The sequence below is a fragment of the Pinus tabuliformis genome, chromosome 8 (assembly GCF_031772625.1).
Source record: "Pinus tabuliformis cultivar Carrire ecotype Pingquan chromosome 8, CPIR1, whole genome shotgun sequence".
NCBI lineage: Eukaryota > Viridiplantae > Streptophyta > Pinopsida > Pinales > Pinaceae > Pinus > Pinus tabuliformis.
The window spans coordinates 1,635,918,761-1,635,934,888 of NC_142294.1; the positions used below are offsets into that span (position 1 = coordinate 1,635,918,761).

The 16,128-nt window shown below is 42.0% G+C and overlaps 2 protein-coding genes across 2 annotated transcripts; both read left to right on the top strand.

Annotated features, from left to right (window-relative positions):
* The first annotated feature begins 264 nt into the window (after positions 1 to 264).
* Positions 265 to 639, top strand: LOC149242408 (uncharacterized). Its single transcript, XM_089370823.1, has one exon. It carries the CDS (start codon positions 265 to 267, stop codon positions 637 to 639), a length of 375 nt encoding a protein of 124 aa, XP_089226949.1.
* A 791-nt stretch (positions 640 to 1,430) lies between these two features.
* Positions 1,431 to 5,339, top strand: LOC149242409 (uncharacterized). The gene is made up of 5 exons (XM_089370824.1): positions 1,431 to 3,024; positions 3,164 to 3,217; positions 3,394 to 3,647; positions 3,739 to 3,870; positions 4,020 to 5,339. The coding sequence occupies exons 1-5, from the start codon at positions 1,431 to 1,433 to the stop codon at positions 5,337 to 5,339; spliced, it is 3,354 nt and encodes a 1,117-aa protein (XP_089226950.1).
* Positions 5,340 to 16,128: the final 10,789 nt, after the last annotated feature.

Genomic DNA, 16,128 nt, shown 5'->3' on the forward strand with positions numbered 1-16,128 from the left:
GAGGACATCCAGTGGGGCGAAATCATGGATTTTGCAGACAGGGTCCTGGTGGGTCGCATCAGGGGACGGAACTACTCGGCTGCACGCTTGAAGACCTAGGCCTTTGAAGTTTGGGGACATCATCTGGTGGACATCCCATTCGTGCAAACTTTTGTGAGAGGATGGTTTGCGTTAAGGTTCGCTCGTGCCGACCATACAAATTGGGTCTTGTCCTCTTACTGGCACTTCGAACACACTCCGGTTCTCCTTAAGCGTTGGACTCCCATGTTTGACCCCAAAACTGAGCAGATTGGTATAAGGCCTGTATGGGTTCGGCTTCCAGGTCTTCCATTACAGTATTGGTCTGAAGACATCTTCGGAAGAATTGGGAATGCAATTGGCACTTACATGGATTATGACAAATCCTATCTTCACACTGGTATGATGGCTTACGCCCGACTTCTCATCAACCTGGACACCAGGGGTGGACTACAAGAATATATTACTATACAATGGAGGGACACGGCACGCAAGCAGATTATAGACTATGAAGGAATCCCGTATAGATGTCGAAGATGTCACAAAGTAGGACATCTATACAGAGATTGTCCACTTCTTCGCAAGGGCAAGGAGCTTGATCAGGAAGGGGATTCAGAGTGACCCCCGCACCTTCCACCTCGGCCACCGATGGAGGAGACTCAGGCGATGGAAAATATGGACAAAGGAGAACCACAAGATCGTCCGAGCACCTCAGTCGAGAACCCTATCCACTCATCGCCAACCCCCACTCAAGAAGATACTGAATAGGAGGGCGATGTTACTACGGGTACGTTTGTCTCTTTCTCCTCTTATATTCCTCCAGATTTATTCAATTTCGAAGGCAATGCACCTCATCATATCATTTGCACGCCATCTCACTCGTATACTAATCCCTCGGTGGCATCCCACAATTTCACTGACCCCCTTCCCCCTCCCTCTCTTTTTTGCTCCATTTCGACCCCATCTCCTGCCTTATCCCCGAGTATGCCTTCTCTAATCACCTCCTCTAACACCGCCCTCCCTGCCCCATCCCCCCCTGCATCCCCTCGATACTCCCTTCGATCTAGATCGAAAGACAGAGGCCCTGATGCTATTGGTCTTGATACTGAATCTGCTCCTGTCCCCCATAAACAATCTCGGGGTTGTCCCTCTCGCATAACCAAAGCTAGACACACTGCTGATGCTGAAGTCGCCATTGGGCGATAGCAAACCATCCTCAGGGCCCTTAGAGAGAAGAATGGCCCAGCCCCCCATCCTACATGAAATTTCTATCATATAACTGCAGGGGTTTTGCTAGTTCACCCAAAAAACTAGCTCTCATGAGACTGCTTACCCTTTCTCAATCTGACATCATATTTCTGCAAGAGACCCTCTGTCCTGCAGACCCCCTAATCCAGTCTCTCAATTCCTAGATGCCTAACTGGACATTTCATGCTTTAGATGCATCAGGGAGATCTGGTGGCTTAGCTATTGGGATCCATAATAGAGCATTAAAGATCAGAAACATTTGGGGAGGCAGAGGTTTCATTGGCTTGGACGTTTATGTTCTCTCCATGGAAATGGACATACGGGTTATCAATGTATATGGCCCATGTTCTGATAGGGCCACCTATTGGAGAGCCTTACTAGAATCTGATCTATTACAGGAGGACAACATTATTCTTGGAGGAGACTTAAACTTCACCATGGGCTTTTGTGAATCGTGGGGGCACTCAGCCCAGGTGGACACTTTTTCGGATACTATATCCAATCTGTTGGAGGAGCATCATTGGGTAGACATACCCACTGCCAGGTTACAACATACTTGGAATAACAATCGAAGAGGAGATCAGAGCTTGGCCAGAAGATTAGATAGATTTTTGATTAAGGAAACTCTATATAACATACTTCCGCGCATAAGGCAATGGGTCGGATCTGGAGGCATCTATGACCATCGTCCTATTTTCTTGGAGACGGCCGCCATCAATAACAAGATCAAGAGCCCTTTCAAATTCAATTCCTCATGGTTAAAGGACCCCTCCTACATTCAGCTGGTTACTGATTATTGGCAGAACAATCCTATTAGGGATAATGAAAACCTTACTGAAGGTTTTATTAGGAAACTAACCGAGCTCAAGAGAATCTCCAAGCACTGGGCACACCAGAAGCGCATCCGTGATGACCATACTTTGAAGGAGGCTGAGAGGATTATAGCATCATATGAGGACTATTCTGATGGTATCTTCCCTAACCAGGAAAGCAAAGAACATTACACCTCCCTCGTTGCCAAACGATCACAGATTCTGAAGGAAAGAGAAGAAAGCTGGAGGCTTCGGAGCAGGGCTATATGGCTTACAGAGGGGGATGACAATACAAAATTCTACCACAAATTTGCCAATGGACGCAAAGCTATCAACACTATATGGGAATTGAGGGATGAACAGAATCAGAATATTACATCACAGAGGAACCTAGCTAGATTAGCCACAGAACACTTCAAAGGCATTTATAGAGCCCCCAGAGATGTTAATATTCTAGAGATAATGAGAGTGGCTGAAAAATTCCCCAGATTCGTTCTACAAGAAGATTATGACGATCTCATAAAGGAAGTGACCATGGAAGAACTAGAAGCCACCATTAAATGGTTTAAGAAAGATAAAAGCCCTGGCCCAGATGGATGGACCATCAAATTTTACATTGCTTTCCTTGATATCCTGGGCAATGATCTTCTCAATATTATTGAGCACTGCAAAAGAAATGGCAGAATATCATCTGCTATCAAATCCACATTCATAGCTCTTATCCCAAAAGTCAACCATCCGGTCTCATTCAATGACTTCAGACCCATATCCCTCTGCAATTGCCTATACAAAATTATTGCCAAGATAATCGGCAATCGTCTGAAGACTATATTATCTCGCCACATATCCCCTAAACAATTCGCTTTCCTCAATCACAGGCAGATACATGAAGCCATCGCTACCGCTCAGGAGCTCCTACACTCTCTTCATATCAAAAAACAAAAAGGTATGATACTAAAGGCGAATCTTTCCAAAGCCTTCGATAGAGCCAACTGGCTTTATATCAGGTTGCTTCTGACTCACCTTGGCTTTCCTTATAGCTACATTAAATGGATAATGAGCTGCATTACTGACGTATCATACAGTGTTCTACTCAATGGTGAAGCCACATCTTTCTTTACCTCAGAAAGAGGACTCAGGCAAGGATGCCCCCTATCTCCACTTCTATTCCTACTCATTATGGAAGACTTAAGTAGACTCATCACATATGCTCGGGATAGGAATCAGATCACCAGCATCAATATCTCTGATAATTTTTATCTTACTCACCTATTATTTGTGGATGATATTCTCATATTTCTAAATGGATGCATAGGTGATGTCACTACTCTCCAACATATATTTGTACTCTTCCAACAGGCCACAGGCATGATGATAAACGAAAGCAAATCTACAATCACGGCTGTTGGTTGCACTCGTCATGAATCTACATATGCATCCCATATATTCCCCTTCACCTCATTAAACCTAGCCGACGGCATCAAATATCTGGGATACAGACTAAAACCCCTCGGTTACAGGATTGTAGATTGGACTTGGTTAATAGCAAAGATGGAGAAAAGATTGCAGGTATGGTATCATAAATATCTTTCAAGAGCTGGGAGATTGATCCTCATTAAAGCTGTTATTGAAGTCACACCAGTTTACTGGATGACTTTAGCTTGGATACCTCGAGGCATCCTGTGCAGACTACAAAGTATTTGTGCTAGATTTTTATGGAAAGGTCACCACACAGGGAAGCTATTTGCCTGGGTTAAATGGGACACCATTGCTAGACCCAAACGCTAGGGAGGTTGGGGCATTAAGAAACTTGATTTCTTTGCCAAAGCTTTGGCAGCCAAACTTGGTTGGCATCTCTTGACTACAGATAGCCTATGGTCTCGTGTCGCTCAAGTTAAATACATCAAGCCATCACACCTTATGGATTGGTTTCGTCAACAGCATGAACCTGGACACAATATATCCAATATTTGGAAAGCTGTTCTCCACTCACTACCTCTATTGCGGGAAGGCATTACTTGGCGCATTAAGGAAGGAAATAACGTACGGATAGGGGTGGATCCATGGGTGGGGTGCGGCAATATTCATAGATTATCTGAAGGACTGATAAGGCACCTTCACAGCAGAGGTATTACGCATATCAAACACATTGGAGATAGTGACAATTCTACCTTTCTTCAACAGGCTTGGGAAACTTCTCGTACTTTAGATATCCCTGAACAGTGGCAGCAAGAATGGCAGGACTTTATAGATGCTCTCACACAGGCTCATATCAGACTCACTGAAGGCCTTGATGAGATTATCTGGGCCATTGCAAAACACGGTATATACTCCCCTAGATTGGGATACTTAAAGCTCATGGAATCATTCAAGCCCCCGAATATCCTCCCCATCTGGAAAGATCTCTGGAAGCTTGGAGCTGCCCCACGCACTCGCCTTTTAATGTGGAATATACTCTTCGAAAAAATCCCTACTGGAACCAATCTTATTAAGCGATCATTTCATGGACCATTCAGATGCCATCTCTACTGTATAGAAGAGGAAAGCACTGAACATCTTTTTTTAAAATGCAATGTTACTAAAGACTTTTGGCAAAATATTTCTGCTCACTATCCTTCCCTCAAAGACTGGCAGGGTCTGAATATAATGGAGGCTTGGAGCTGTTGGTGCCGAGATCATACTGGAAAATCCATCAACATGCCATTGCTTGTTTGCTGGGCAATATGGATAGCTCGGAACCAGATTATTTTTCAAAACAAGGCACCTCATTGGCCTATTATTCTGAGTCACACTATTGTTGATTATGACTTACTACCTGAGGTAGTTTCTATTGCCCCCCCCTGCACTAACAGGCCTATAAGTATTGACAAATCGAAGCCTTGGGATTTTTTTGATGGCTCTGCTCAAGAAGCAAGCTGCGGTGGAGGAGCGATTCTATACCTCAACGATGCACATTGTTACAAGATCCAGATTAAGCTTGGCAGAGGCACCAACAATTTTGCTGAATTAAGCACAGCAAAACATATCATACAATTTGCATTACAAAAACATTGCAGCTGCCTACAACTATTTGGTGATTCACAAATTGTTTGCAACTGGCTGAACGATGCATCTCATTGCTATGCATTCTCTTTGAGACATATTCTTGATGAGGCAAAAAGACTGATCACATCTTTTGAATCCTTTGTCTGTCGCCATATCTACAGGGAACAGAACACTGATGCGGACCAGCTATCTAAAGAAGCAGCGCACAGACAATGAGACGACTGGCTGATCCAGGAGGAGATTGATGGAACCTTCCATCAGCACTACCACAGACCTTTTGATGACCTTACTAGGAATGGGTCTCAGACCCTCATATAATCAGTATCTATTTTTATGTGGTTTTTGACATATGTTATTTACATGTATATACATCATTATATATGAACCAGTTACAGCAGTGCTCTCTGCGTAGAGCTGAAATGTAATGTGTTTTACATCATGTTTCTTCGAAGTTTTGGACATATCTAGTTACAATTACAAGGACTCCCTGCGTGGAGGTCAAGACATACAGGGTTTTTTTGTACAAGGCTGGCCTCTGGACCACAATATGAATATGCATCAGCATCTGCAAAATGTAATTTCTCCATATTAATAGAAATTATGACTTTTTCCTTATGGGAAAAAAGAAAACCACTTGTCAAAATAGATGAATAAAATTGCATTTATTTACCTACTAAGAAGTGGTGGCTAGACTGAACCTCCCAACAATATTTTGTACATAAAATATTTATTTTATGCCTAATTGGAGTGATTCCAAAGCCCAATTGAAGTGGATTCATATGGATACTTCAATTACAATCAAATTTTCTAGCTTAATTAAAATTATGTGCTAAACATGATGAAGAGCATGCTCCATGATGGACTTACTTGTGATTTTTCCATAGATCAATAATCACTATCTAGAACATAACATTTTCATTAAGTATCATATTGATGTGATTGAAATTATAGATTAAAGTAGGTTGATTTTTTCATGTCCAATAAAAATAAGTTTTTAATATCCCTTGACTTGATATCACAAAAATGCTAATAATCATACCTGGGAGACAAAGTTTTACTATGCTCATTTTACGATATGCAATCACTAAATGTGGCATAACTTTTCACTGACCTATAAATGGGATGATTAAAATTGTGACTTGAAATAGACTTGAATTATATCTCCCTTAGAAATATTTTTGAAAATACGATGATTTAGTATGTGAAATATGTTGATGAATAGTCAAGATGTAGAATTGTCACAATGCAGATTTTATAGAAAGCAGTTAGTAATTCGAGCATGGATTATTCATATGATGTTAGATTGAGGTTATTTAAATTGGGTTGGAAACTACATTCCAAGAGATATCCCCCTTAGAAATAGTTTATAAAAATATTTCCATTAAATCCTTCAAATCATGACTTTAGTAAGTCTATCCTTGAATTGATTGCTTGAGACCTAGTAACTATTTTGGCCATATCTTTTTTGTTTGAGATTCAAATTAGGTTAGTAACTAGAATTCAAGGGATACTTTGTATAGAAATGAATTTTAAGAATGAGCCCATATGTTTTTTCAAAATAGGATTGTTTCACTTGCATTTTTCCCTAAAATCATCTCAAAATGAGTATTGAACAATGATTTGAATAATTATTCATGCAAGAGTGAACCATTATTTTTATGCAATTTTTTTCTTTAATATTTTTATCAATTTATTTATTCCTCTATATAACTATCCTACACTATTGTTGCATAAGCGATGAGGAAACCAAGGAGGAAGCGAAGAAATTCGACCCCAGGAGGATTCTCATCTCCAACCATTAACTCTTCTCATCTAGCATATGCAAAAACCTAGTGCATTTCCTTCCTTCATCTGGCAGTTTAAACCAGGCAAGTGGGCTTCCCTTGGCAGATGTCAGCTCTCTTACCACCATTCTGTTGGCTTGCCCTTTCTCGTGAAGCACCCACCCTCGGTTCCATCCCTCCTCTGTCACGGCTTTCATTTTTTTATGGTCTTGGGAGTCTAGCCGCTCCACAAGTCCCGAGCTCTAACCGCCACGGGTCAAGACCTGTAAAAGATTCACAACGGGTTAAGGGAATAAGGTTTCACTACGCGGTTACTATTAGCTTCCTGTCTCACCTTAAGCAGTTACTCCGTGACCCTGCGTCCCAACCCACTAGCTCCTAATCTTTGTAATGGAAGAGGGTTACGAGGAGGAACTCGTGGATTACTCATCAGACAACTGCCCAGAATCTGAAATATTTGTGGCCTCCCATTCATTGCCACAAGGGGGGGTTGTTTTGGAAATGAACAGCGCGCCGGCAGCTCAGGTTGACCAAGTTATTTATGGGCTGGTAGACATGGAAACTTCCTTGTCAGGATTGGAGATCTCTCAACTGAGAGTAACGGTCACCGAGGGTTTTATAAACCCTATTGAGGGTTCTTCCACCCCTTTTCTTTCTATCCCATCTCCTAACGATCTTCTAGCTTGGAATAGCCAGCTCCAGGTCACTGAAGCTATTCAAGGCAGCGAAGGTCTCTGCCTAGGGTTTCAAGACGAACCATTTCTTGGAACTGTGGAGCCTCACAGTGACCATTGCGGCCCTAATATCCAAAACAACCTTCCAGAATGTTCACAGGCTTGCTCGCAGTTAGGCTATTTTAAGGAAAAACCCCAACCCTCCGGGTTCTTTGAAGGTATTGTCAATAACGAGCCGGACAACGAGGAAGTAAGGGATTTGGACCCTGAACTCAGTTCGGGCAGAGAAGATAACTCCCAGCTGGACCACCCGAACCCTAGGGAAAAAAAGGTTAAGTCATCTAAGCGCTCCAAAACCCGGGAACGAGGGAGATCTCTGGTTTTTGGGGAAGGCATCGGCATGGAAAAGGTAGCCCTAACTAAGAATATAGTCCTAGTCAGGCGAGTCCACGGCCGAAACTACACTCCAGGACGGCTAAAGAAATGGACCATAGAGGTGTGGGGGAATGTTTTTCCGCAGCTTCCCACAGTGTTGGCGCTCTCTCATGGATGGTTTGCCCTTATTTTCGACAAGCCCGAAGACGTCAACTGGATTCTCACCCATTTCTGGCATATAGAAATGACCCCAGTACTCCTAAAATGATGGTCCACTCTTTTCGACCCAGAAAAGGAAAGTTTAGGAGCAGGGCCGATATGGGTTCGTTTGCCTAGCCTCCCGCTTCAGTTTTGGTCAGAGGAAATCTTCAGGATCATCGAAGATGACTTGGGCACCTACCTCGACCATGACAGATCCTACATGGACACAGGTATTCTGGCGATGGCCCACATTTTAGTTCATTTGGACACCAGGGACGGCCTGGTGGAGAGCTATCAGTTCCACATGGGTTCTACAACGCGTTGGTAGGAGTTGGATTACGAGGGTATCCCCTTCAGGTGCCGAAAATGCCATGAGGTTGGCCATCTCTACAAGGAATGCCCCCTAGTCACAGGGCATAGACCATCCCCTCCAAAAGGGTTGGCAGCGACATTCACTTAGAAAGATTTGGGAATGGCAGAGATCTCAGAGATGCAGTCCAGGCTATCTAAGGCCACCAGTAGACAGCTTCCTACTCCATCCTGCCTCCCGGGACCCGACTCCTTGCACTCTGCGGCACCGAGCACTAGGGCTCACTCCAAAGAAGGCGTGGGATTCACGGGTACCTCCTATACTCCTATCTTTGTTTCTCCGTCTGTTAATTTTATCGAAGTTTCTATTTCTAGTTTGATTACCTCAAATTTAATCTCTTTCCTGCCCAAGCTGAGCCAAATTACTTGCCCGGTGATTTCAGCCCCTCCCCCATCCTTTCCCTCCTCCTGTACCCTTAGCCACCTCCCTTCCAATGAAACCCCCATGGCCTTGACCTCTGGCTCTCCCCACCGTTACAATCTGTGATCCATTCCCCCTTCCCTCCATGCATACGGATTGGAGGGTGACCCTCTCCCCCCTGAAAGCCCCTCAGGGCAGACAATCCCGCATCTCTAAAGCCATTAAAAGAGCCAACTTTGAGGTGGCCCCAGGCATCCAATCCCCCATCGATCAGGTCCTTAGAGAAAAGGGGAACCCTGCCTCAGTGAACCCATGAAAGGCTTCTCCTTCAATTGTAGGGGGCTGGCCAACCCTGACAAAAAACTGGCTTTCAAAAGACTCTGTAACTCTCATAATCTAGATTTTTTAATGCTCCAAGAAACTCTTGGGGATGGAATGTTGATCCACAATACCCTAAAATTTTTTCTACCCGACTGGATTTTCTTCTACCGGGATGTCAAAGGTCGCTTAGGTGGACTCGCTCTGGGGTTCAAAAACCTCACAGTCAAAATTTGCAATGCTTGGGGCGGGCATGGTTTTCTGGGTGCGGATATCATCTCAAACTCGCCCTCATCTCTCTGAGAATTTTAAACATCTACGGGCCTTGCCATCACAGGGAGGCTTTCTGGGACAGTCTCCTCCAACAGGATTTCATGCAGTCGAATGACATTATTATTGGGGGAGATCTAAACTTTTCCCCGGGGTTGGCTGAATCCTGGGGACACAGAGCCCAATCTGATGCCCTAACCGACTATTTTGAGAAGCTTCTAGATGACCATGAGCTCCTTAACCTCGATTCGGCCCGCAAAGTGCCTACCTGGAGAAATCGTCGAATTGGGGTCCATGCACTGGCCCGTCGTCTTGACCGCTTCCTCATCAGGCCCAATCTTCTCAACGGACTTGGGCGCATTAGACATTGGGTTGGCACGGGAGGTTGCTCTGACCACTCCCCTATATTTCTGGAGCTGGAAGATGAGGCCAAGAAGCCGAGATCCCCTTTCAAATTTAATGTTGTTTGGATTGGGGATGCTAGTTTCCAAGACCTGATAACCAAGAGCTGGACACATTTTAACAGGGAAGAGGGGCTTTCACTAGGTTCTATTATAACTCAAAATTTGAATCAGCTTAAGCATGTAATAATAGCCTAGATCAAGAATTAAAAATTGGAGGAGGATAAGGAACGGGCTAAAATTGAGGCTGAGCTGGCCCTCCTTGACTCTTGGGGCTTGTTGAGCTACTCTACCTTCGAATCCAAGGAACATCTGGTCAAGCTAGAAAAGGGAAAACTTAAAATCCTTCAAAGAATTGAAGAGACTTGGAGGGTTAAGAGCAGGGCAACTTGGCTTAAAGCATGAGACTAAAACACCAAGTTCTTCCAATAGTTCACCAGAGGTAGGAGGAACATCAACACCATATGGGGCCTAAGAGACAAAAATGGAAGAGAAGCCAACACTTTCGCTCAGCTAGCGGACCTAGGAGTCAGACATTTCTCAGACATCTACAAGAGACCCAGGGAAGCTAACATAGTGGAGATTCTCCAAGTTACAGAGGCAATCCCCCTTTTCGTCGAGGAAGAGGACAAGGAGATTCTGAATGCCCCTATCACTCTAGCTGAGCTGGAGGCGACCCTCAAAAGCATGGGCAAAGATAAAAGTCTAGGGCCAGATGGTTGGCCAATTGAATTTTTCATTACTTTTTTTGAGCTCATTGGTCAAGACCTGTTGCTAGCTGCAGAAGACTGCCGAATCACAGGGGTTATGCCTGAGGCTTTTAACTCTACCTTCCTTGCCCTTATCCCCAAAGTGGATAACCCCCAATCCTTTGATGATTTTGGGCCCATCTCTCTCTGTAATTGCATCTATAATATTTTTTCCAAAATCATAGCCCTTAGTATTAAACCCATCCTCTCAAGAATGATCTCAAAAGAGCAATTTTCATTCCTTAGCCACCACCATATCTAGGAAGCTATTTGCAGTGCACAGGAAATGCTCCATTCAATCAAATCTGATTGGATAAAGGCCTCCATTCTAAAAATTGGTCTGTCTAAAGCCTTCGACAGAGTTAACTGGACCTACCTTAAGCTCATTCTAACCCATATTGGTTTTCCCCACCAGTTCATCAAGTGGGTGGGTAGCTGTTTCTTTGGAGTCTCTTTCAATGTACCTGATAAATGGTGCACCCTCAAACTTTTTTCATGCTGAAAGGGGACTCTGACAAGGTTTCCATCTCTCCCCTCTCTTGTTTCTACTGATAATGGAAGGTCTCAACAGACTCATATCTGTTTCCAGAACAATGGCTCGCTAAGGGGTGTCAAGATCAGTGACAGGACTACCATCTCTCACCTTCTCTTTGTTGATGATATTCTATTTTTTTCTAAACGGGTCCCTTAGTGACTCCTCTACTTTCAAGGCAATTTTAACTTTATTTTGCAAAGCTACAGGAATGGAGCCGAACTCCACAAAATCAACGATTACTTTCAGCTCCTGCCATCCTAACGAGCAACACTTTGCCTCCCAACACTTTGCTTTTGTGCGACATGACTTGGATGCTGGTCTAAGATACCTGGGGTTTCGTCTCAAACCTAATGGATACCGCATTGCTGACTGGGCTTGGCTGATTGCAAAGATTGAAGGCCGCATAAATATCTAGCAACAGAGATGGCTCTCCAGGGCTGGGAGACTCACCCTTATTAAATCAGTTCTAGAGGCTATCCTGGTCTATTGGATGTCTTTGGCCTGGATCCCCAAAGGCATCCTCCACAGAATCAAACAGATTTGCTGCAGGTTACTTTGGTGGGGACAAGCTGATGGAAAAATCTTCGCTTGGGTAAACTGGGATCGGATAGCTAAGCCTAGAAAGTGGGGCGGCTAGGGCCTAAAGGAGCCTCAAGATTTTAAAAAAGCCCTGGGAGCAAAATTGGTCTGGCAAATTATCTCATCAAACAGACTCTAGACCGAAGTAATCTACAACAAGTATATCTTTCCACTATACCCCATTGATTGGATCCATAGTACTTAGTACCACCATTCGGGGGCCTCAATCATCTAGAAGACAATCATTCACTCAATGAACATCATAAAATATGGACTAGTTTGGAAGGTGGGGAATGGTACTCAAATCAGAATAGGGGTGGATCCTTGGGCTGGTAGTGGGAATTTCCACATCCTCCCACATGATATGAGAAGGGAACTCAGGGAGACGGATCATACCCTCCTGGCTCACATTCAAGAGGTTGGTTCGGAGGAAGCCCCTCATAGGCGTTGGAAGGACTTTGACACCTTGGGAATCAGTGGCAAGTGGAGGGAGGATTGGGCTGGTTTTATTGGTGGCCTAGAAGAAGAAAATGTTAAGATCTCAGATAGAGAAGACAGGCTTATATGGGCCAAGGCTGCCACAGGAAACCATTCCCCCAAAGCAGGTTTTGATTCCTTAATGGAATTTCGTGCCACTGGTCCTCAATGTTGGTGGTGGAGTTCTCTCTGGAAGCTGAAAGCCCCCCACAAATTGAGACTCCTCTTTTGGGATATCCTCTCCAACAAGATTCCCACTGATCACAACCTGGCTAAGCGCAACATCCATGGGCTGTCAAGATGCAGCCTCTGCAACTCCACCACTAAGGACACAGACCACCTTTTCTTATTCTGTCCAGTCTCAATTGAGATCTGGAATACTATCACTCAGGGGCATAATATTCCCTGTCAATGGAATGACAACAATAGTAAAGAAGCCTGGGAGACTTGGTGGTCAAAATCAGAAAACTTGAGACAAAAAAACTTGCCACTCATCTTCTGCTGTGGTATTTGGATAACCAGGAATTCCAGAAATTTTCAGGACAAAAATATTTTGGGTGCAGCTCTGTGTAATAACATCCTAGCTATCTACAACTCTCTTCTCTAAGAAAAAGACCCTTGCCCCAGCCCCCCTGAATTATTGTCCTTGAAACTATTGATAAGAACCAGCCTTGGGCTTACTTTGATGGCTCTGCCAATGCTAAAGGTTGTTGGGGAGGAGCCATACTACACCTATCAGAGGTAGCAAACTTCAAATTGAAAGTGGGGATAGGAAGGGGCACAAACAACTATGCCGAACTCAATAGCCTCAGACACCTTCTGCTTTTTGCCCTGTAAAAACATTGCCCCTCGATCCAAATCTTTGGGGACTCTCAGCTCATCATAAACTGGATAAATGGAACTTTTCACTGTCACGTGCACACACTCAGAGATCTATTGGAAGAAACAATTGGTCCGAAATCACAGTTTGAATCTTTTGTCTGCTGTCACATTTACAGGGAAAGGAATGAAGTCGCTGACGTTCTTTCCAAAGAGGCTACACCGTTGAATAGAGGAAAATGGGTAATACAGGAATACAGAAATGGTGACTTCTTCCAAGTTTATCACAAGCCGTATATAGATGTGGAGGTAGGTTCCAGGGATTGATAGACTGGATCAATCCATTTTTTGGTCTCTTTGGTTTTTTTTGTTTCGCTTTCATTATATGTAGAACAATCCACTAAACAGTTTGTACACAGTTTTTGGACCTTAAATTTATTGAAGGATTTTGTAATATTTAAGTAACACATAACTCCATCATCAGACAGTAGAGAAAGCATAACACAATGCTGGCATACAACATGTAATTTTCATAACAATCTTAATGAAAATTATGCTTTTTCCTTGGAAAAAAACCTATCCTACACTATTTTGGGAAAATATGTACTTTCCTCAAGTATAAGAGAATGTTGAAAAATAAACTTGAAACACAACTTTAAGAAATGCTTCTAAATCTAGTTCTAACTTGAAATGTCCTTGTTGAGCTAATTTATTCAAACAAATTAACACACGTATTCTTTATCAATCCGGATTTGTAAAACTTGGAGGCAAGTCCACAATATATGGATATCAGGTATAATCAAGCTTGAAAGACAAAGCTTCAAAAACTAAAGAAGGAAAGCTAAAATGAAGTGCATATTACTAATACAAACCTACATTAACAATTTCCAATTCACTTTGCAATGAAGAAAAGCTGAAATGGCTCTTAACTTAAGAGGTCCAATTCTTCCTCCATTATTACTTGATGAACAGAAATTAGAAAGAATGGATTCTCAAAAGCATCCAAAACTTTAAGAAATGCTTCTAAATCTAGTTCTAACTTGAAATGTCCTTGTTGAGCTAATTTATTCACACAAATTAACACACGTATTCTTTATCAATCCGGATTTGTAAAACTTGGAGGCAAGTCCACAATATATGGATATCAGGTATAATCAAGCTTGAAAGACAAAGCTTCAAAAACTAAAGAAGGAAAGCTAAAATGAAGTGCATATTACTAATATAAACCTACATTAACAATTTCCAATTCACTTTGCAATGAAGAAAAGCTGAAATGGCTCTTAACTTAAGAGGTCCAATTCTTCCTCAATTATTACTTGATGAACAAAAATTAGAAACAATGGATTCTCAATAGCTTAAGATGGACAAATCATTAATGAAGAGAGGCTCTTAACTTAAGAGACCTTTGGTATTTTCCATCATAATTCATTCACCATAATGCTATCAATTGAAAACTGAAAATACATAAGAAAAACTTCTTGCATGTAATCAAGGAAAAACCTAGCTTCAATCCACCAATTTAACAGAAGGAGTGCTCAACTTGAACACCTTATTATTCCATCTTACTAAAGTGATGAACAAACTAAGATTCAATAAAATAAATCATCACACATCAACCATAAACCAATCTGAAGCAAAGCACATAAACAAGTTCTAAGATAACCAGATTATGGAAAATTAAACTAGTCTAACAAAGAAGTGTACTTAGCTTGGAGTGGGGGCCCTCCACCCTTGCTTTTCACACTTGAAGATTGATATCAGAAGTTGAAACTTTAGTCACTCATCCACATTATTGAATAGAAAAATAGTAGTAGAACAGGTTCTTCAAATTAGTTTCAAACTCCAAAATGTCTCAGGATAAAATTATACAAAAGTTACATACATAAGCCATCAAAGTCTTGTTTTTAAATAGAAGTTTTGTGAAAAAAACTGATCTATAATATTTTTAACAATCATATCTACTCATATTCACCTATCTAAGTTGAACTCATCCAATCCATCTCAACAAATATGGTCAATCCCATAAAATCTCAAAACTGCCCTATTTCCTAGGGATTTTCTAGGTGACTAGTCATGGTTGACCAGCTTTGAATGGGCCTAATAAAGCTTGTTCCGACTGAACCAAGTGGAATTAACTCAGTCCTAGTTCCCAAGCTATCCATCCATTCATCTAACTCACGCCCAAGTGTCTTGCAAACATGTCATCCACATAGCTATTACGAGAATCTTTGAATCTGTAAAAATTTGCACTTGGAATCAAATTTTCATAAAAACTTTAGAATTTGCAAAATTAAAATTAAATACCTGAATATACATGAAATACATCAAAATGGGATAGATATAGTGGAAAATAGATGGAAAATATATGGATTAAGTAAGTTTCCTCAAGCAAAAATAGACCAAAATCGAGGGCCAACATCTCCCACTTGCTGATCATCAAGCATGTTCTCATGCTTGCTGCTTCCTTTTTGATCTCCTAACCCCTGCTGCGGATGAAGTTCCAGACCCTGATGCTACTTGCTGTGCTGCTTTTATCAAATAGTCCATACCTGTATCATGTTCTTCTCTATATAAAGTGGCCTTAACTTTTTGCTTCTCATACTTAGCTTTCCACATGTTCTTCTCTTTGAGCCATTTGAATGCCTACTTGCAGATTAGATCATTCTTCCTTTTTAACCTTCCTATTTCTTCAGTTAAATTTTCATTTTCTTTAACCAACTTAGCATTATTCCTTTTACTTGCTTTGTTTTCTTCTTTCAAATGCTTTTCCAAAATTTTGTTTATTTCTAGTGTGTTTTCACGAAGGATGTTGCTGCTATATCATCTTAGTAGGAATCTTTCTCAAATGCCTCTTTCTCAATGTTATCCTTTGCCTGTTTTTCTATTGAACATGTGTCTGCTACCTGTACTTCTTTATCCCTGCTATTTATCTTAGCTGGACTCTTGTTCCTAAACCTCCTAGCAATGGACATGATGGATATTTCATTTTCATGCATGACTGTATTGTTTTTCTTTTTGGCTCTAGTTCTGGGATAGAAAGGTGAGCTCATAATCCCCCTAGTTTCCTACTCTACCTTGTTCTGTTCCTCATTG